Source organism: Solanum verrucosum, unplaced genomic scaffold (assembly GCF_900185275.1).
Source record: "Solanum verrucosum unplaced genomic scaffold, falcon-dt-bn FXZP01000069.1, whole genome shotgun sequence".
In the NCBI taxonomy this organism is placed as follows: Eukaryota; Viridiplantae; Streptophyta; class Magnoliopsida; order Solanales; family Solanaceae; genus Solanum; species Solanum verrucosum.
Genome location: NW_026020102.1, coordinates 32,115 through 53,728, shown reverse-complemented (window position 1 = coordinate 53,728; position 21,614 = coordinate 32,115). Strand labels below are relative to the sequence as shown.

At 35.8% G+C, this 21,614-nt stretch overlaps 1 protein-coding gene across 1 annotated transcript; it reads right to left on the bottom strand.

The window, feature by feature from the left end:
- Nucleotides 1-4,799: 4,799 nt before the first annotated feature.
- LOC125825062 (transcription initiation factor IIF subunit beta) lies at nt 4,800-15,663 on the bottom strand. The gene is made up of 6 exons (XM_049504409.1): nt 15,300-15,663; nt 14,463-14,571; nt 13,593-13,723; nt 13,436-13,510; nt 5,432-5,581; nt 4,800-5,105 (listed from the first exon to the last, which is right to left on the bottom strand). Exons 1-6 carry the CDS (start codon nt 15,510-15,512, stop codon nt 4,986-4,988), a joined length of 798 nt encoding a protein of 265 aa, XP_049360366.1. The 5' UTR covers nt 15,513-15,663; the 3' UTR covers nt 4,800-4,985.
- Nucleotides 15,664-21,614: the final 5,951 nt, after the last annotated feature.

Here is a 21,614-nt window from a genome sequence, read left to right as displayed (position 1 = left end):
TATTGACATCAAGCATCATTTTATTCGATACCATGTTGAAAACATCAATTTTTCGTTAGAGTTTGTTGATTCTTAAAATCAATTGGCTGACATTTTTACAAAACCCTTGATAGAAGAAAGATTTTGTTTTCTCAGAAATTGTCTTGGTATTACGTGCTTTAATTAAGATGATTTATTTTCCTTTCATGTGTTTAATGTTCCTTTTGTGTTTTCATATTTTCTGCCTATTATTATTACTTGCTCCGCCCTTTCCTCTTCTCCATAAAAGTCCCATCGTTTCTTTTCCTTTCTGTCTTTTCCCTTTTCATTTCAAACTCTTCTCCTTCCTTCTATCTCTTTATCTACCCTCTTCTCTTTCTTTCTCTTCCTCATTCGACCATGACCAGAAATCGCTCCATGGCTTCTCTCCCAAACCCCTCTCCTACCTGTTCATTTGAAGTTGATGTCTTGTCCCTCTCCTCTGACTCGTCTAAGGAATCGTTGGGCTCTCCTTCCCCCTCCTCCAAGAAGAGAGCCTCTTCTGCCAAAAATAAGGCCCTAAAGAAATCGTGACCAAACGCTTCAAGATATCTTTCTCCCGAGGACATGCAACACTTTTGGGGAGTCGAGCAGAAGAACATGTATGACGCTTTCAAATCTTGACCGATCGTCCCCGGCCGTGTCATCAATCTCAATCAACTAAGGGACTCATACTGTCCGGTAAGTTCATTTCTCAAGGCTCAAAAATTATCCTTGTTGTTCAGTTTGTGCTATCTTGAAATTTTTGAATAAGTTGTTCGTCTCTTCTATGCAAACCTCTGTATTCCCTTGACAGTTATGAGATGGAAACCCTGGTAATGGGGAGTCCTATCATTATTAATCAAATGTTGTTTGAAGATGTTTTTGGTACCAAATTTGTTGGTGTTGTATTGTAAATGAACGTAGTTTGTCCTGACAACTTTGTAATCTCTCTGGAAGGTGCTACGAAAGCCGTTGTTGAACCAAATTCTGACTTATCTGATTTTGAGCCTTTATCTCTGTGTTATGAACATCGTATATTGGCACATATTGTTGCCACCACTCTTATTCCCAGGAAAGTATCCTTGAGTAGCATCTCTACTCGGGATGTGTTTATCTTCAACTGCCTACTTAAGAAGTACTGTATCAATTGGGCATTGTGGTTCAAGGAATATATGTTGGAAAGTGTTGAAGACACTAATGCTACCGCAAGTTTACCATAGGGGCTGCTCATCTCGCATATTTTTGTGGATCGCCTCGTAGATCTTTCTATGTTTACACATGTTGTTGTTAATGCTAGTCATGACTCTCGTACTTTCTCTATTATGGGGTATGTGCAGGTAGAAAATAAGTGGGTAAATAAAGACTCTGTAAAGGATAGGTCTGAATCTGTCAAACCCATAAAAATTACTGCGGAGTCGGCTGCCTTGTTGTTATAGGACACTGAGGAACTCAAAACTCGCATCCTGGTTGTCGAACGTGGTTTGGAAACTCTTCACGATGTTGTTGAGAAGGTCTATCGCCTACAAAAGGATACCAGCACTGACGTCGATAAGTTACACATTGTTATGACTGGTATTAAGCAGGAAGGAATCTCCACAGTCAACAAGTTGATCCAGCAAGTTGACTCTCTCAAGAGTGGAGTCAATTCCTCCAACACCGACCTTGCAGTGACGGTTTAGACCTCATACTCCAATCTCTCAAGAAATGTGGAACGCTCTTACAACTCCTTATGTGGAAAGGTCATCAACACCTTCAAATACTTTCTGGGTGACCGCTAACTTCTAACCCTGGACTCTTTTTTTTTTAACTATCTTTCAATAGAGTTTGTCCTTATCTGTCTTTTGGATTGCATATTGAGGACGCGTTATCCTCCTAACTGCTACTTTGCTATTATCTACTTGTTGTTATTATCATATTTGCCCTGTTTTCTTTTTTATTATGCCAAAGGAGGAGATTATTCTACTCCCACAATTTCCATAAAGGCAGGGGGAACAAATACATACATAGGAGTTTTACAGTCAGGGGGAGAGCCAATACATACATAAGAGTCTTATAAACAAGGGAGCTACAAAGGCCAACGAAATCTACATACAGGAACATTAGGGAAGTTTCATTGTGTCTCAGAATATTTTATTAAAATTGTGAACTTAATTGCCATTATCAAAAAGGAGGAGATTGTTAACTCCATAGCATTTGTTGATTTTGATAAACGACACTTAGAAATTCACTCATACCCTTCGCACGCAAAGATATCAAAAAGAAAGCAAGCCAAGCAAGCTACCAAAGGAAAGGAAGAATCAACAAACCCTTAGAGCATCTAAAGAAAGAAAGCTATGATTAAAAGATTCCAGAATCAATCAAGCAGATCATGATTGATATGATGAAATCAAGAATCAGAAATCTAGGCAAAGATTCAAGCAATCTACCAAAGGAAGGAAGAATCAGCAATCCAGTCAAGATTCAAGCAAGCTACCAAAGGAAGGAAGAAAAACAAATCAGGACAAGTATCGAGTAGATATTCACCAAGAAGAAATCAAAGCGATTATATCATTCACATATCTAATATGGACATGACTCAGCAAATCACATCAATAAATGGATCCCTCAACATCCTTGATTGAGATAAACATACTTGGGTTTTCCTTACAATAGCAATAGTCTACCTATATAAACCACCCTTAGTGTTAGATGTAAAGTACGCACCTCACTTGAACTTGTATTGTTATCTTCTGTCATCTTTCATAAAAGTTTTGTATTCTCGTGAGTATACTGAAAAAAGAAAAGAGAAAGAAGAAACTGAGTGTAGGTTATACGAGTAGAGGTTGTGTCAAAGTAGAAGTTTTGATTTGTACATCAGACAGGATTTACAGTCGATATACTTTGTATTGTCCAAGTTCTATTCAAGCTCTTAAGGAAACCCTTGAAACCCAAGGGGACTGGAAGTACGCACCACATCGGTGTTCCGAACCAGTATAAAACTCTTTGCGTTGTTTGCTTACTGCACTTATCATTACTTTATATTTGTGTTACTAACTTGCAGGGAAGTCGTCTGACCAATACAGGAAGTCAACTGGAGGAATTTTAATTCACCCCCCCCCCCCACCCCGTCCTCTTTACTTTCAAACAATTTATACATGATTTTGCTATCCTAGATTTTGAACTCATAAGACCTAGAGGCTAGAGGGATGCTTCTACTTTTTAAATTTTTGCTTAGGCAAAGAGGATCCTTGATTGCAGCATGAATGCTTGCACTAATATGGAAACTAGCAGCATGTCACTCCCTGCGTCTCAATTTATATGGCACATTTTGAATTTCAAGAATTAAATAAGTCTTTTTTTGTCCGTAGTATTTTCATTTATCTTTTAAATATTTGAAATTGTTGATTATTTGGACATGTAGTATTTTTTTATGTATTTCCAGATATATAAATTTTATTTTAGAAAAATAAAAATTTCATGCATAAATTAATAGTTTAAGTTAAATTGTTTGACTTTCGAAATTCGAATTGTACCAACTAAACTATTTCACGCATGCACGCACCTTGTGGGATTGGGACAGCAAGGAAATGAACCCACAACGTTACAGCATCCTAATAACGTTGCTGAATTTTCAAGGAAGTGACAAAATATTCCTTTTGACACAAGAAAATGTCATTTTCCATTGTTCATTTTGTGTGGCTTTTCTTTTTTCAAATTTAATGCTGGGGAAATTATGAATAGGACAAAACACACAGATGTTGGAGACTACAGAAACTAGAGATGCAATTACCAAAAGACACTTGTTGTTTAGCAAATTGTGAATCCAGACTGAAAGACGGCATGTATTGTATTCAAAGTCCAGAGTCCAGTTTCAATTTGAAATGTTATTACTAATGAAGTAACATGAAAGAATGTTTTGACCACGGAAATTTTATGAATGAAGGATTCATTATTCTTCAAAGAATCCAACACACAATGCTTTAATCTCAGGTTGTGTGGTCCACTATAAGGTAGACGCATCAATTAAAAACACACTCTTTAAACATAAGCCTGTATACTGGAAAACACCATAGAGGTGTGACACCAACAATCCTGAAACATTGTTCAACACTGGAAAAACATCAGCAAGGTCATCCAAACTCACAAGTCAGTTCAACTTCTATGCATAATATTCCTTTTAATTTTCAACAGGCATCTAGACTGGATGTGAGAGAGAGTCCACTTGTAATTGGCATCAAAGTAAAAGGCAGCCTAGGCAAAATATAGACCAGATAGGAGAAGATAAAAGCACTTGCTAAGATTCAACTCGATTGAGACTACTGAACATATAAAGAAGCTTCAGTCTACAAGGAGCACATGTGCTGCTGCATATGTTTGATCGTATAATGTCTGACTAACTATTTTAGTCTAAAAGGTATGGGAGCATGCAAATCACATAAAGCTAATCATCATTGACAATTTGATTTTTTAGGCAATTGCCACAAAATGACAACGTTAATAAATATAGAAAGACGAAGAACATTGATTCAAAGGCAATTTCAAATTTATCCACCACTTCACCACAACATAAGGTAAGTCTATTCATCTCACACTACAAAACAGAAACGAATTCCTAGCACAAGAAGATTGGAGACAGCACATATAGCACTGTCACCATTTCCATTTGACATGAAGTGCAGACATAGCATTTCAGTTTTACACTTCCATAATGATGGGAAGCGAAGAAACTCAGCATCGAAACGATGGAGAACTCTCTAAGCATAAATGCACAACTTAAAAGTGGGGGAGTCAATTAGAAAATAGAAGTAGAAATCAGAAAATAAAAAACTGAGATAGTGTAATACTGTAATTTAGTGGGTTCCATATATATATTCCAATCACATAGCTCTACATCCATTCATGATTTACAATGACAACATACCACAGCACCTATCAACTGGTGAAAGAGGTATAACGTTCACGACACTAATTCTATTAAAACTCTTCTTTTCAAACAGCCGGACAATTCATTCGGCACCTGTATCCTCCACCGATTTCTTATACTCTGGCTTCAATTCATATGTTCCTTGGTTTGTTCCTCTTTTATTGTACACGCAAAGCTCATTCAGTATCTCTTTCAAAAATTGCTGCAAAAGAAGTAAAATAATTAGATACAAAATCATGTCGTAAGGAGAAATACAACCAAGCAGCACCAAAAGGAAATATAATCATTTTTTCCTCTCCTTTTGTCGTCCCTCACTGAGAGGGCAAAATGTCCATATCTGAGAAAACATGAAAGCAAAATTATGTGATGTGACGTGGATGCTAAGAGCTATAGCTGTGAATCCACACTTACCTCAAGACAAAACAATGAATATTAACCAAAAAACCAGTAAAATAAGTGTGACCAAAAAAAGAAAAAAATAACCTAGGAATTTGATAACAGAAAAGGCATCCTGATCAGACAACATACCGCAGGTTGATCCGTCTCTTGTACTAACTGCTTCAAAGTCCAATTAGGTTGTCTTTCAAAAAGCTTGAACATGATATCTTCCAGTTCGCCACGGTCCCTTCTAGTTCTCTTGACTTCAGGTCCCTTAACAGGAACTGCTTTCTTCTTATCCTGCATGGGAACAACGGATTAAAAAGGCTAAAGGTAATTTTGTTTATTTTCTCGCAGAGAGTAAAAAACATTTCCATTGTTCCATGACATAACTGAATACAGTGAGCCAAGCTAGTAAAGTACTCTGACCGAAAGTCATATATAATGATACTTCAAGGAAGTCAAAAGCGAAATAATGAGTGTATGTTAACCCAATTGTATGCTCTATCATACTTTCCAGAAGGTCATGAAAAGCATTGTTGTTTCAAGAAGGCATTTACTAAAGTTACAACTAAGTAAATTGCAGTATGTCAAACCATATACATTAGATGACGAGAAAGAACCTCTGAAAAGACACAATATTCCAAATGAATCTGTAATTAGCATCAAGTCTAAAGACAATGTATTTCTTCCGTGGACCCAAAGTCTCAAGCAACCAAAACAACATGCGTAGTATAGTCCCACCAGTGGCAGACCCAAGATTTTAAACAAGTGGGTTCAATCAGTAAATAGGGAATGATGGTGATAGCCGATAGTGTAAGCAGCATCAAGCACAACAAACAATTTGTTCGTTGCACTTTTTTTTTTTTTTTTTGTGAATAATATAATATCCAAAAATAAGATGGTTAAAGAAAATGGCACCATTTTATTTAACAAAGATGAGAAAAATTTAAAATTTAAGAAAAAAGCTATTAACTTTTTTTTGAAAGAAAATTAAAGTTAACTAAGAAACTAAATATAATTTCATCAAAATTGCATATTTTAGCAAAAAACTATGGGAGTAGTGAGTACCAAAATTCAATTATAAAAAGTTATATGTTTTTTGAAGTAAAATAAATTTCAGATTTTTATTGAATTTGTGGGTCGGTTGTTTTCGAAACACTGTCGCCCCAACCCCACTTGTGGGATTCCACCGGGTATGTTGTAGTTGTTGTCTCGGCTCAAGAAAATCATTTTACAGAAAAATGGTTTGACAGAAATGCAAGATTAAAAGATTAAAATGAAAATATGAAAGAAAAAAAGTACGGAATAGTACATATCTTACCGATAACCAAAATAAAAGAAACAACAAATTAAAGTATTAAAATCGACGAATAAGATAATGCTAGCATAATAGTAATAATACTAGTAAGGGAACATATAGGTGCTCCACAATAGAACCTTACTTTATATGGGAAAATTTCTACGCCCATTTTGCCACTTGTAACCCATGTTTTATCTTGTTTTGAGGACCATAATTGTTTAATAACCTTGTGTTTGTTCATATTCATGATATTTTTTATAATAACTAAAATATGTGATTAGATGCATTTCAGGTATTAAAAAAAAGGTGGAGAAAATCACCCAAAAAATCCAAAAGACGCAATGTCGAAACATAGGATCAAAGTTGGAAAGAATTCTGAATGAAGCAAGCTAGAGCATTGGCTGGTGCGATGCACCAGCCTTATTTGAGCACTACTTGGCGCACTATGCTAGAGCCCAAACTTCAGAGGATGAAAAAAGCACATTGATGGCGTGACACACTAGCCTGACTAGGGCATTGGGTGGCACGCAACACCACAGTGTAACTGAAAAAAATATTCTACAAAGTCCAAGTCCAAACCCAACTAGAATTGAGGGTTATTTTCCATTACTATAAATATAACCCTTGGACATTTTTAGGGCGGTTGATCACTTTTTGGGAGCCACGAGATGGAGAATTGACCACATCATTAGGTTTCTTTCTCTCTACTTTTTATGTTCTTTATGAGTAGATAAATACCCTTGTTTTGGGGTTACGGCCATAGATGATTGTTTAGTAAATAATTGAGTTGACAAAGTTTATTCATCATCATTAGTTGTTCTTATAAACTTGTGCTTACTATTTTAATGCTTAGCTACCACTGAAATAAATATAGTGAACTTGGAAAACGAATCATTGAGATGGAACGGAGAATATAAGGAGTAAGGCTTTACTTTAGTAAAATAAAGCATATTTGCATCTAAGATAGGAATATGTACCTAGAAGGCCTTGCTTGGGTACAAAACAAGAAGACAATTGTTACATTCATGCTGGATATCACATCTTCGCTAAACGATGTAGTTGTAAGGTAAATGTGGATAGACGATTATAGGCTCGAAAGACCGTGATCATATTATTAACCCCGTAGATCAACATCTAGATGAATAAACTAAGTCAATGAAATTGAATACTTTACATGATTGCATAACAGAGTTGTAACCCTGGAATTTCTCTCAAACTGTGATCACAACCAATTTATTTGCTTTCAATCTTTATTTTAAGTTTGATAGAATTAACAACCATAATCTTCTCTTCGTCACTTCAACACTTGCTTAAATTTGTGGTATTAGATTAAACTAGATTATTGCTAAATCACAGGTGCATATGGGTTCAACATCCGACTCTTTTGAGTCTCTATATTCTTGTACGACCACGTACACTTACGTGCCTGTTGGAAGCAAACACTACTCTACCAATATGAAGTGGGAAAACACTATACTGCCTCATAATTGTATATCCTAATCCTTGACCTTAAGTTCTCTTATCTAAGGTCATGTCTTCGTTGAGATGAAGAGAGTTGTCCGGTCTAATCATCCCCTCCAATTCTTCATCGATCTACCACTATCTCTCCTCAAACTCATCACTGCCAATCTCTCGCACCTCATTGGGACATCTATGTTCCTCCTCTTCACACGATCGTCTCAGCCTCACTCCTGCATTTTGTCCACTATGACGACTACTCCAACCTTGCTCTGTATATTTTCATTCCTAATCCTGTCTCTTCTAGAATGCCCACATATCCATCTAAGCATCCTCTTGCTACCTTCATCTTCTGAATAAAGTTCTTGACTAGCCAACATTCCACCCCGTACAAAATAGTCAGTCTAACAACTATATAGGAATTAACTCAAGTTTCGATGGCATGTTCTTATCACATAGGACGTCGAATGTGAGTCTTCATTTCATCCCCGATTCCAATACAGTGTGCCACATCCCCATCGATCTCCCCATTTCCTTAAATTATAGACCCAAGAGACTAAAAGCTTGCTCTCTTGGGGATGAGGATGACTTGTTATATCAATCCTCACTTCCCCATACGCCTCATGTTATGCGACACTACACTTGCACTCCATGCGACACTCCATTTACCTCGTTATGTGTCTTATTGATCAATACTATGTCATTTACAAATAATATACACCATGGTACTTCCTATTGAATATGTTGTGGCGATTCATCCATCGCGAAGGCAAATAAAAATAGGCTGATAGTTTATCTCTGATGAAGCCCCGTCTCAACTAAGAGGGTATTCCAAGTCCATCCCACAGTCCTTCCCACAGTCCTCTTTCGTATCTTCACTCTATTGTACATGACCTTAATCACTCTAATTTATGTCATAGGTACTGCTCTAGACTCTAAGCATCTCCATAAAACCTTTTTCGAGATTGTGTTGTATGTATTTTCTAGGTTGATGAACACCATATGCAAGTCTCTTTTCTTCATCCTATATTGTTCCAACAATCTCCTTTACATTGTCGATCGCTCGAATTCGAATTGCTTCTCAAACATAGTACCTCATCCTCATCTCGATCACCCTCTCCCAAATCTTCATAGTGTGTCTTAATAATTTGATACCCCCATAGTTGTTGCAATTTTGGATATCGCCCTTATTCTTGTACAACAGGATCATTATACTCTACCTCCATTCTTTGGGCATTCTAGTCGTCCTAAAAATGACATTAAACCTAGTTAGCCACTCAAACTCACTTTGCCTGCGTTATTCCAAAATTTTAAAGGGATCTTGTTTGGCTCAATCACACTTCCTCCTCTCGTCTAGTGAATTGTCACCATAACCTCCTTAAACTTAATCCACCTGCAAAACCCAAAATCTCGATGGCTCTCGGAGTCCTCTAAATCACCCAACACAATATTCATGTCCCCCCTTCATTTAAGAATGTATGAATGTGCGGGAACACTATGAGAGATAAGATCAGGAATGAAGCTACTTGGGACAAAGTGAAATTGGCCCCCGTGATGGACAATATGAGGGAGACTAGATGATTTGGAAATGTGAAGAGAAGATCCACATATGCCTAATGAGGAGGTGTGAGAGGTTGGTTATAGTGGGTATAAGGAGAGGTAGAGGTAGACCCAAGAAGTCCTAGGGAGAGGTAATTAGACAAGACATAAATCACATATAGCTTACCGAGGAAGAAAACCTAGATAGGAAGATATGGAGGTCAAGGAATAGGTTAGAAGGCTAGTAAGTCAAGCATTGTCTAGTTTTCCTTTTTAGTATTGTTATTATTACTCTCCTATCTTATTTTTTGATTTTTTTAGTATTTTTTGTTGATTCCTTTGATTCAGTTATCTTATTGTTTTATCGTTGCTATCGTTTTCTTCATTATTTTTAGTATGGCTTCTTCGACTCTGTTTGCTTTACATAGTTAATTTTTTTATATGTTTTACTTGAGTTGAGGGTCTACCGGAAACAACCTCTCTCCTTTACATAGTTAATTTTTTTATATGCTTTACTTGAGTTGAGGGTCTACCGGAAACAACTTCTCTTCTTTACAAGGCAGAGGATAAGGTTGCGTACACTCCACCTTCTCTAGACCCCACTTGTGGGATTACACTAGGTATGTTGTTGTTGTGGAAAGTAAGCATATCATCTTAGTTTAATGTGTGCCTCTCCATGTAGTCAAAGGCGCACAAGCCCTGAAGTGAGGCTCAAAACGTGTTGAGCATTTTGCCTCGCTTAATGTGTGCTTCGATGTCGCCATCAAGTATCTAAGGCATACTTATCCTTTCCAATGAGCATCGCAACTTTTTTTCAATTTCTTTGCTCATACATTGGTCATTTTACTTATAATTATTAGTTTTGAACTAAATATATATATTTATATGTTTTCCTCCCTGTGTGGCTTTTTGTAATTAAAGCCAACACTTTGCATTTTGTGCTTAAAGCCCCAACAAACCTTAGAGTTTTTTTGCGCTTTTTGCTTTTGATAACACTGGTGCTTGGTCCACCAATATTTTGTCATCCCTGTCTATAGTGCATCTCATTAGATCTAGGTCGCAAGCCCTTCTTTCTTTCACCTTAGTGAGCCTATACCAGTGTTTTGGACGGCAAAAGGTGACAAAAGGCGATAAGGGCTTGCCTCGCGGAGAGGCGAGCGCCGCTCGCCTTTTTGAATTGAGGCGCCAATTAATACCAAAAATTTAAAATATTTAATTGCACATATAAATATCATAATACCACAAATTTAAAATATTTGTTGGTCCTTGAATACCATAATTCCATCCAATGTCCTTTTTGTTAGCATCAAGACACCATTGAATTCACTATTTATGGACAAATAAATACTATATAAATTAGTATAAAACTAAATTGAGTAGGGCAGAAATAAATATAGAAGGATTGAATTTTTAAAATAAAACTTAAAGGCAGAAATAGAATGGCAACCAATTTAGTAGCTCCAAAATGAAAAAGAAAAAAAGAGCATTGCCACTAAAAACAGAGTAGAGGAGAATAGAAGAATAGAAGAAGAGAAGAAGAAGAAGAAGAAGAGAAGAAGAAAAGAAGAAGCGGAAGGAGAAGGAGAAGGAGAAGGAAAAAAGAGGAGTGTAGAACGTACCTGAGTAAAGTCACGACTCGCGAAGGTCTGAGGAGCAGCTGACTGCTGAGGTATCGTCCTCTTAAAGGCTAGAGAGTCGTGACAAAAGAGGAGAAGAGGATCGCGAAGGTCACAATGGAGAAAAGAGGAGCCCAGGTTTTGAAAAAAAAAGAAAATCCTAATTTTGCCTTTTAATTATTAAATCAGACCTTTAAAAAGACAAAAAACAAAAAGGTGATGCATGTCATCTTGCCTTGTCTCCCGTTGCCTTTTGGCCGCCATTGCTTGCCTTTCTGAAATCGGATCACCACGCCCGTAATAGGCGATGAGGCATCGCCTTCGGCGAGAAGGCGAGCGCCTTTCGAAACACTATACAACTTATTTTCCCTACCTTTGACATCCAATTCTTCATAGAAGTTTACAAATGTTGTTATCGTAACCGCCAACCCTGTTTCCTTCTTAATATCTTATACCTCCCATGTTTTTCCTCTTTTTGTCTTTGTTTTAGCTTCCCACCAACTTTATGTACGCAGCCTTATTGACTTCCACTTTCCCGTGACTCTCAATTCCACCACCAACCCCCTTTATGTCCCCAAAAGTTACCCTTCGAGACTCCTAACACATCTCTAGCTGGTTCCCTAATACAATTAGATGTCAAAGTCACATATATTTGCATCCCCGCTAATCCCCCAAGCTCTAGGGCCACCAACTTCTCCCCCAACTCCAAGATATTTTCCTTACCCTCCCCAACTTGATCATCAGTTGGTCATACGTCTAAAGCAACCAACATTTGGTATTTGGAATAACACCATGGAGAAATGTGAAAAGTTTTCATGTTGGCAGAGAAAGTATCTCATATTGGGGTAGGCTTGAACTAATCAACGCCCCCTACCCACCAACACTATGTTTTTGTTCCCTTTGCTAGCTACAATGGCAAAAGAATTGATAAACAAAGAAGAGATTTTTTGTGTCAAGGGAGTAGAGAAAGGAAAAATTTACATCTTTGTAAAATGGGCAACAATCACTACTGGTATGAAGACAGGGAACAGGACGTCAAGGATTTGAGGGCTCAAAGTAACAGCTTGCAACCAAAATTGCTTTGGAGATTTCACGACGAAGGGGCTTTAGGAAGAAAGTAATAGAAACTTTTTGTATTGTTTGGGATGTAAGAGTAACTAAATATGGACTCTCAATCCTTAGATCACAGTACAGTCATATTTCCCCAACACATGTGGTATATGGAGATATAAGAGTGCTAATTGAGACTCTTTTCAATCAAAGACCTCAATAGTACAAGATGGCATAAAAGTGAGGGTATGGCTTGATATCCGGTCTGGCCAGTCAAATCTGAAAGAGCAGTACCTAAATTTATTCACAATGGCACAAAATTCTGAAGCATCAGTCTTGGATTATTGGACTGATCAAAGCTGGAACATAGTATTCAGTCACAATATAAATGACTGAGAAATGGACAGCCAATAGCCCTATGCTCATTACCTTTAGTCTGCACAGGACCCCTCCCCTTTTTCCTAGGAATGACTCTAAAAGGTGGAACGGGATTCTAAGGCAAATTTTCTGTTAAATCATGCTACCAACAGTTGAAGACCAACTGTTGTGGAGGAGTGGCCTTGATAATGTATCTGGAGGACTAAGGAACCACTAAAGTTAAATGCTTTACCTGGTTGGTGGCCCAAGAAGCGCTCCAACCACATGAAAACCTTCAAAAAAAGAGGGCAACAAATATATGCAGTAGATGCTGCCTGTGTTAAAAGGATAATGAAGATGTTATTTCTCCATTGATCATTCACCTCATATATCTAGAGATTTTGTCTTAATTCTAGGAATCAATTGGACCACGCAGACAATAACAAAGAAGCTTCTATAGAGCATGCATCTAAAACGAATAGGAAAGACAAAGAGATGGTGTTTCCGATGAGATGGAACACCATCCCTTCAGTGATTTGGTGGATCATCTAGAGGGAAAGGAATGCGAGAATATTTTGGTGCAACATGGATATTGCTAATGACACAAATTCCATGGTTGACTTTTTAAATGCTTTACACAATCTGAAATGGTACTTAATCTTGTAAATACTTTACAGCACCTACTTGGTGCTAATTAATGAATTACATTTACCAATCAAAAAGAAAAAAGCTGTGTATAAAAGAAAAGGCGAAATTTTAATAGTACCAGTTTCAAAAATAGAAAAGGCAAGATTTCTACATGCTTAGAGGAATAGATGATGGTTCGAATACCTTAGAACTTGATGCAATCATGCCAATCATCCCAGGCATGGGCCTCATATTGACTCCACGATCATTGTCAATGACCTGATTTTGCAGTAGATTTAATCAAAGCACTGAACGATTGAATTGATTTATCAGAAAAGCAATCAAATGATAGGAAACATGCCTGTATTTGTCTGTTCTTGATCATTGACTTATTTGTCCTTTCACGACACATTTTCCTGTACTCCTCCATGTTACGAGTGTGAGGTGTCATATCAAACTTATGTTCAACCTTTCCTTCCATGGTAACTCTTCCTTCAGAAAGAACAACAATTAGGAGAGGAGAGGGTGAGACAATGAATTAGGTAAAGCAAACTGAAATGCTTTGTCAGTTGGAAAAGTTTTAAACAAAAAACAACCAATTCCTCAATACTATGATATTGAGAATTTAAGGAAAGAAAAAACACTGTCATCAAGCAAATAAAGTATATTATGCAAATACGCGATTGGACAGTTTTCAAATTGTTTCGATTATATTGCAGGAATAAATGACTCTATAGCCCAATGTTTGAGAACTATAAAAGGTCGACTCCGATATGACATAAAGGAATGTAAGCATCCAATGTAAAAATCTTAAAGCAATGGGTGGAGTAGCTCGATAATTTTACAGTTCCCTCTGGATGCATTTTTATATATGATGTGGGTTTTTTGGATAACCCAACAAACAAATAGAATCCTGATATCAGTACCCAAACCAATTGCTAGCAAATAGATGATTAAAATCTCCAACTGAACTTGATAGGACAGATGGAGGAGCCTAATCGAAGAACTCATACAGGTCCTTCAGCTAAAAGCATACCCAATGCAATCCCACAACATGGGAGTTTACTAGGGGTAGATAAACTTAATAACATATGGGGGAAAAAATGGAAACACTCAACTTAATTTAACTCGCTAAGAAACAATACAAATCACCTAGCTAAGAACAACAGGAATCTTCACTAAACCTTCTCTCGACTTCATAACATGTTAGTAATAGACCCAAGATGCTTACCTTGACCTGTCTCTGAGAGCACACACATTGGAACGAAGTCTTGGAACATGTTCAAGGAGTAACTTTTCGGCATATTCCCAACATCATTTCCACCCATCTCCATAGTGAACTGTATATCATAAAGATGTCAAAAGGGTAAAGAGGGGGGGGAGCTTGGTTGAGGGGTGTTTAGATAAACAGTGAAGAAGCAATGGGTGCACAGGGACCCACTGTCTGGAACTCAGACTACATACATGTAAAAGAGGTATGATTTCAGTGTCAGACTCTATATATCTACACAGAAAATCTAAGCAACTACATATAGAAACGTGTCTACATTAAGAGTGTCAAGGACTGCCTCATACTAAAACTCTAGATATGCATAAAAACCCATTTAAAAGGAATTACAAGATATGAATCGTTTGTAGGGAACCTGATATTCATCTAAGAGGTACATTGACCGACTTTAAGACCTGAGATGCAGGATTATGTTCCACACGAATTGGCACTATAAGATACAAGTTTATTGTGTAATGGTTAAACCTCCCTAAAAACAATGAAGAAACAAACACAACTGAAAGCACAAATATGAATTAAGCTCCAACTATTTGCTCTTGATAGTTATAAGAGACAAGAAAAAGAAGAGGAAACTCAATTCCAGATCAATGAATACATATCAGATAAACCCTCGAAAACTTTCAGATGTTTGTTTCAGAAAAATTAAAGAAATTAATGTCCGAATTCTAAAAAAAATACACTAATAACACATAAACTACCAAAAGGATCTGTTATGGAAACTGAATTTGTTTTGTTTTTCTGAGGTTGGAAAATTTTAGGAGAGGTAAAAGAAAGTTTTACTTGTAGAGCAGACGAGTCATCGGAACGAAGAGGATCAACAGAGACAATAACTTTAGCAACTTGCGGGGAATCTGAGGAGGAAGATGAAGCTGCGGCTTGAGACTGCCATGATTTGGAGACAACTAAAGGACACTTCATTAACCACACTGATCTGTCCCATTTTGTTGTATCCACTGTTATACTACTGTTGCTGTTTCCATGATCTTCCTCCATCTTCGTCGGCTGTTTCGATCGGTTTTGATTCTGGTCTCCTCCGATTACGACGTTGCCAATGTCTGAATTCGAGAAAGAGGAAGACTGAAGTGGACTGATATTAGAGACGGCACGGGTCGGATACAAGACTTGAGTCCATATGAATAGCAATTGGGGCACGCCGGGCAATTCTTAATTGTAGGGTTGTTCAAATAAGTTATTGGTTTATCAGTAATGATTTGTTGGTTTAATGATTTCGGTAAAGATTTGAATTTTTTTATCATTAAATTATTTGTTTTTAACGATTTAAGATATTTTTTTAATGGATTAGTCGATCATTTCATAGTAAATTAATATTTTATAATTATACCGTTTGATATAGAGTCCTTAATGTTGGGTTTAAGATCTTTTTTCCCTTCCTATGTGAATAAATAAAAGAGAAACTTAGCAAATTAGTCAAAATTGGTAAAATAATTATTAAAAATATATACACTTTAAAATAATTATTAAAAATGTCAATATGTCAATATGTCAATAATTTAGCAATTATAATTAATTTACTTTTCTTTTATTTCTCAAATTAGGCATATATTTACCTCATTTGACTCCACTACCCGGTTAAAAGGAAAAAATGCCCCTACTATCCAATTTTCTCTCTGTAGGTTTTTACCCCAAAACTCTCCTTTCTCTTTGTCACGTTTTCACTATTTTTATCTCATTTTCCTGTTTAAAAATTTTCTCTCTTCAAAATTCATCCACTTTTTAAAGAAATCTCAAAATTCATTCAAAAGATAAATCTTCCTCAAGTAAAGAACAAAACTATAGACTCTTCATCTACTAGTGGGGAAGTCGAAAAGGATGATGAAGATCAAACAGTGGATGGACATTTTGTTGAAGACCAAGTTGGGGAAGAACAATTTCCTATTAGTTTGTTTTGTATTTATAATTTTTTTCAAAATTTTGTATCTTTTTTCAATCTGTATTCAAACCAGTTTGTTATTAATATTTGTATTCATTCAAAATCTCATGTTGCATAGTTTATGAATCTTGTATTTGTTTCTAATTTGTAATAATCCCAAAGGTATGCTAACTAGTTATGTATTTTATTTATACGAAGAGCAACTTCATATTAGTTTGTTTTGTTTTTATTGTTTTATTCAGAATTTTGTATCCTTCTCAATTTGTACTCTAACCAATATGTATGTTATTAATATTTGTATTCATTCAAAATCTCATGTTGCAATAGTTTTATAAATCTTGTATTTATTCCTAATTTGTATTCATTCCAAAGGTATGCATATTAGTTATGTATTTTATTTAAGAAAATGATTGCAACAAATATTCACTTATTCCTTTTCAGTTTTATATTTCATTCTCACTTATCCATCATATTGTTTTTGTATTTTATATATCATTATACAAAATACAACATAAAAACTAGAATGAATACAAATACAAATAATATACATATTGAAATGATTATGACTTAAGAAATGATATAAGATTCTGAAGAAAAAAATAAATACACCGTGAAAAAAATACATGAATACAAATATGCTTCTTATATAAGTACAGATTCATCTGGCATACCTATTTGAATGAATACTGACTAATAAAGAAATACAAATGTCATTATACATTGTGAGAAAGGTGCACGCTTTAGTTTAAGTTTTCCTTGAAAATGTAACTAATGAGAAAAATTGATATTATCCTTTTTTGAAATATTCACTCTCCTGATTTTCTCCCTTCTGTTATTAAATAAGTGTATTCGTTCAAATTAAAAAAATTAAAAAATACATAAATAAGATATATAACAAACTAAAATATTGACACTTTTAATAAATATTGAAAATACGGCTAAGAAGTCCTATTAAATGCTAAAATATTGACATTTTGGATCAGCCACTTTAGCCATAAGTCCAATATTATGTGGCATATATAAGACTTATTTAGGTCATATTTTCAGATACACAAGAGAGAAAAATCAAGAGAGAGCATTTTAGAGATTGAGAGAAAAAAGAGAAAAATCTCGTTTTTGCTTTAGGAAATTTTTTACTTAGGCAGTCAGCTTTGAAAAGAGTTTTCTGTTTCGTTAATCGTTGGATCGTGCTCAAATTTGAACTGGGAGTTTTAAGCATCTGGTTTTTATAATTCAACGGTAAAGATCGGATTTAGTTGTCTGTAGCTTCTGATTTTGGGGCATGAGCAATAGCTCGTTTTTTAGTGAACTCTCTCCTTTAATTCTCCAGTTTTGGTGTAATCTTGTTTCGTTGTTGCTCGTTGTTTGGCACTTGTTTTTTGGCCAACTTTTGAGAACAATATTGTAACTCTTGGTGTTTATAGTTGAGCTTTTAGTCCCGTGGTTTTTTGCCCTTCACATCGAAGGTTTTTCATGTAAATCTTTATGTCTTGTGTGATTGGTTTATTCTTGTCTTGTTATTTTTGTTTGGTTGATACACTTGTTGTCCATTCTTCGTATTTCTTGATTTAGTTTATCTTCTCTTGGTTCAAATTGAAAGGAAAAGTTTAGACTTGAGTATTATTCCGTTGTTATCCTATCGGACATTCTTTGTTAGTGTCTTAATTGCCTTTTCCAACAAAGTGGTATCAGAGCATTAATTATTATTGATTATTGATTTGATGATAGAGGAAAATATGAGCAGAATGGTTTGTTTGAATGGTATTAACTATCATACTTGGAGATGCAGGATGAAAGATCTTCTATTTGTCAAGAAAATGCATTTACCTGTGTTTACTTCTAATAAACTACTGTCCATGACAGATAAGAAATGGGAATTTGAGCACATGCAGGTTTGTGTCTATATTAGACAATGTGTTGAAGATAATATTACAAATCACATTGTGAATGAGACACATGCCAGAAGTTTGTGGAACAAGCTCGAGACACTTTATGTTTCGAAGACTGGCAACAATAAGTTGTTTCTAATTAAAACAATTAATAAATATAAGGTATAAAGAGAGCACTCTTATTTCTGATCATATTAATGATTTTTAGGGTGTTCTTGACCAGCTATCCAGAATGAATGTAAAGTTCGATGAAAAGATATAGGAATTTTGGCTTCTTAATACTCTGTCAGACTCTTGGAAAAATCTTCGAGTTTATTTGACTAATTATGCTCCTAGTGGTGTTGTAACTATGTAATATGCTAAGAGTGGTGTCTTGAATGAATTAGAGATGTGAATAAGATCTCAGACCTTATCTTCTTCAACTTCACATTCCGATGTTTTGGTCATTGAAGACAGGGGAGAAACAAGTTCAAAATAATAGAGATAAAAGTAAAGGTAAGTCAAAGTCTAAATACAAGAATGTAACATGTGACTATTGCCACAAGAATGGGCATATCAAGAAATATTATTTTAGATACAAGAGATATATGAGACAACAAAAGAAAGAAGTTGACAATGAAAATCGTGTTGTTGTTGTTGCTAATGATGATAAACTTGTTTCTTGTGATGAAAATGTAACACTCCATATTCTAGAAAGACCAAACAACAAATTTTCCAGAAGTTGCAAGTGCCACCAATGGGTGCCACCTATGGACCGTAGTGTAATATCCCGTAACTTAAAATACATTTGCGACTCGTAAACACCAATGCATAGATGTGATATCCGGGAGGTATATCATTGAAAATGGTTAAGCATACCATGTAACCCTTATATTTAGTCATTTGAAGGGTTAAACAAAAGCTTTAGGTCAAAGAGATCATTAAAGAAAAGATTAAAGTTTAAAGGTTCATTGTGGAGGAATACTACAAATGATCTCATTTCTCATCTGACTTTGAACGAGCATATCTCCTAATAAATAACAAGTTAGAGGGCCTACAACCTATCCAATTGAAGGTATTTGAGTCTAGTTTTCAGCAAAATAAACTGTTCGTTACAAAAATATCGGAGTAAAAAGTTATGTTCATTCTACGACAGACGCGCGCACTGCCCAATCACTACGGGACATGTGGCACTTTAGAGAAAGTCGGCCAAACTTGTTGTTTTTATATTAGAAGTTTGGGATATACTTTCTCATATACTCAAGAACATGTAAGCACTGGTTTCAAGTTATTTCTTCAAATTTTTCTCATTTTCAATCCACCAAAGCTTAAGGTAAGTTGGTTTCTTCAAGAATCAAGTGTCTTCCTCTCCACAGACCTATAAATATACTTAGCTAAATGTTTTCTTGAAGGAAAACGTTTTGTTCTTAGAGAATAAAGAAAGGAATGGGATGCTTTTCTTTGATAAATAGGTATGAATCCACTTCTATCTTCATAAATAGTATTCCAAGGATGTTTTAAGTATAATTTGCGGGTAGGACTCACATGACGGTGATAGGAAGCCGTGAGTCCATGTTTTACCCATTGTATTTGATGTTTTGTTGAGAAGGGAGTTTGTAGAAGGTTGTGTTGGCTGTTGTTTTGACCAAATGAGAGGTCAATGGTAATGTATTGGGGAAGTAAGCTGGTTACATTAAAACGGAAGGCGAGGTATAGAGAACGCGACTATTATAGTTCTTGAAACTTTGTCGCTCACCAAGTGTTTGATAAAATTCCTAAGTCGCTAAGAATATGTTATAGCTGGTTATATGAGCTCCTATTATTTTAATTTATGGCATTAGTTCTCTACCAACTTAAACTATGAGCTTATAAAGGAATTTGACATCGTTAACAAGGAATTGGTGGGATGGTGATCGGAGGCCATGAGTTTTACTTTTATGTTAAGTGTGGATGATTAAGGGGGCTGGTTCTTTATAGTTAAAGGATGAGGAGTAATACTGAACATGTAAATAAGTCATAAGCCAACTTGGAAAGTAGATAAAGAGAAGGGTGTGGTGATACACCACTCATCTATGGTAATTGTTGAGATTGTCGCTCGTGAACCATTATTGTGTTTTTGGCATTGTTGTGACTCTTGATTAGTTTCTTATACTATCCTTTTATGATTTTTTGTTATAGATAAAGTTGTCAGCAAAGGAGTTTGATGACATATGATAGTAAGTCCCAAATTAAGGTCTGTAAAGCTAAAACCTCTTTTGCCCTTAAGACACGACCTAAACTTGCATGTTCTTCCGATAAATGTCACTATAGATTCTATGATACTTGAAAGAAAGCTATCCTATTTTATAAACCCTCTCACGTTGATTCCTAAACTATAGAGTTATAGTACTCTTCAAGGAAGCTATATGTTTCACACAACTACATTTGTTTATAGTTGGAACTCTTAGAAGTTAGCAGTGTACATGTTGCATAAATTTAAAGAAAGCAACCAGCCATAGACTGTTCATAAGTGCATAGGTCACAAGATATATGATTGTCAAGCTAAAGAATTTAATCACGAGCTATGTGATTAATGAATTAATTATTATAAATAATTGCAAGCAGCTGAGACTATAGACTATTGTGCAGCGTAGGGTGCATATATTTAGGGCTACTACATGCGATGCTACTCTATGCACAGAATTCAGATATAGTTAGTTGGAATTTCCCGTCGTGGATTCACCTAGCTGATACAGGCCTGCAGGCAGACCATACAGATGCTCTGGGGGCGTACCTTGATAGACCTCGTTACCAGACTATGAGATTTCACGCATAGTCGTGACAGTGGGCTACAGATGCCATTCAGGGTTCACTAATTGTCGTCAGTAGGCCATCATGTGAATCCCTGACAGTTAGCTTTATAAAGAGTAAAGAAGCGATATAATGAAGTAAAGATATCACTTAGGCAAATTATAGGGATTATATATATATAAATGACTAAGCCATGAAACGTTCGATGAGGACCCTTGAGGTTGGTCACAATTCCAGTTACGGATTATGTCTCCTGCATACACATGCTCAGATTTGCCTATCATGATATTTGATGTCTACTTGTTATTCAGTTTGCTTGACATACCAGTATCTGTTTTGTATTTACTGACGTCCCTATTATTTTGGCATTTCATTTGTATCACTATAGGCTCATGTACTCAGGACAACAAGCATTTTCAGTAGACTAGAGACTTCCAGTTTAGCAGTTGGTCAGCTCCACCTCTACCTGGAGCTATCAGATATTTAGAGCCTACATTTTGCTACGTATGTACATATATCAGAATGGGTATGTCAGGGACCCGTCCC

Excerpts from the sequence above, each read along its gene's own strand:
- LOC125825062 (XM_049504409.1), bottom strand. The coding sequence starts at position 15,512 with ATGGAGGAAGATCATGGAAACAGCAACAGTAGTATAACAGTGGATACA. Across the intron at positions 14,572-15,299 it reads ATGACTCGTCTGCTCTACAA|TTCACTATGGAGATGGGTGG; the intron begins GTAAAACTTTCT and ends TATGATATACAG. Across the intron at positions 13,724-14,462 it reads GCTCTCAGAGACAGGTCAAG|GAAGAGTTACCATGGAAGGA; the intron begins GTAAGCATCTTG and ends TTCTTTCTGAAG.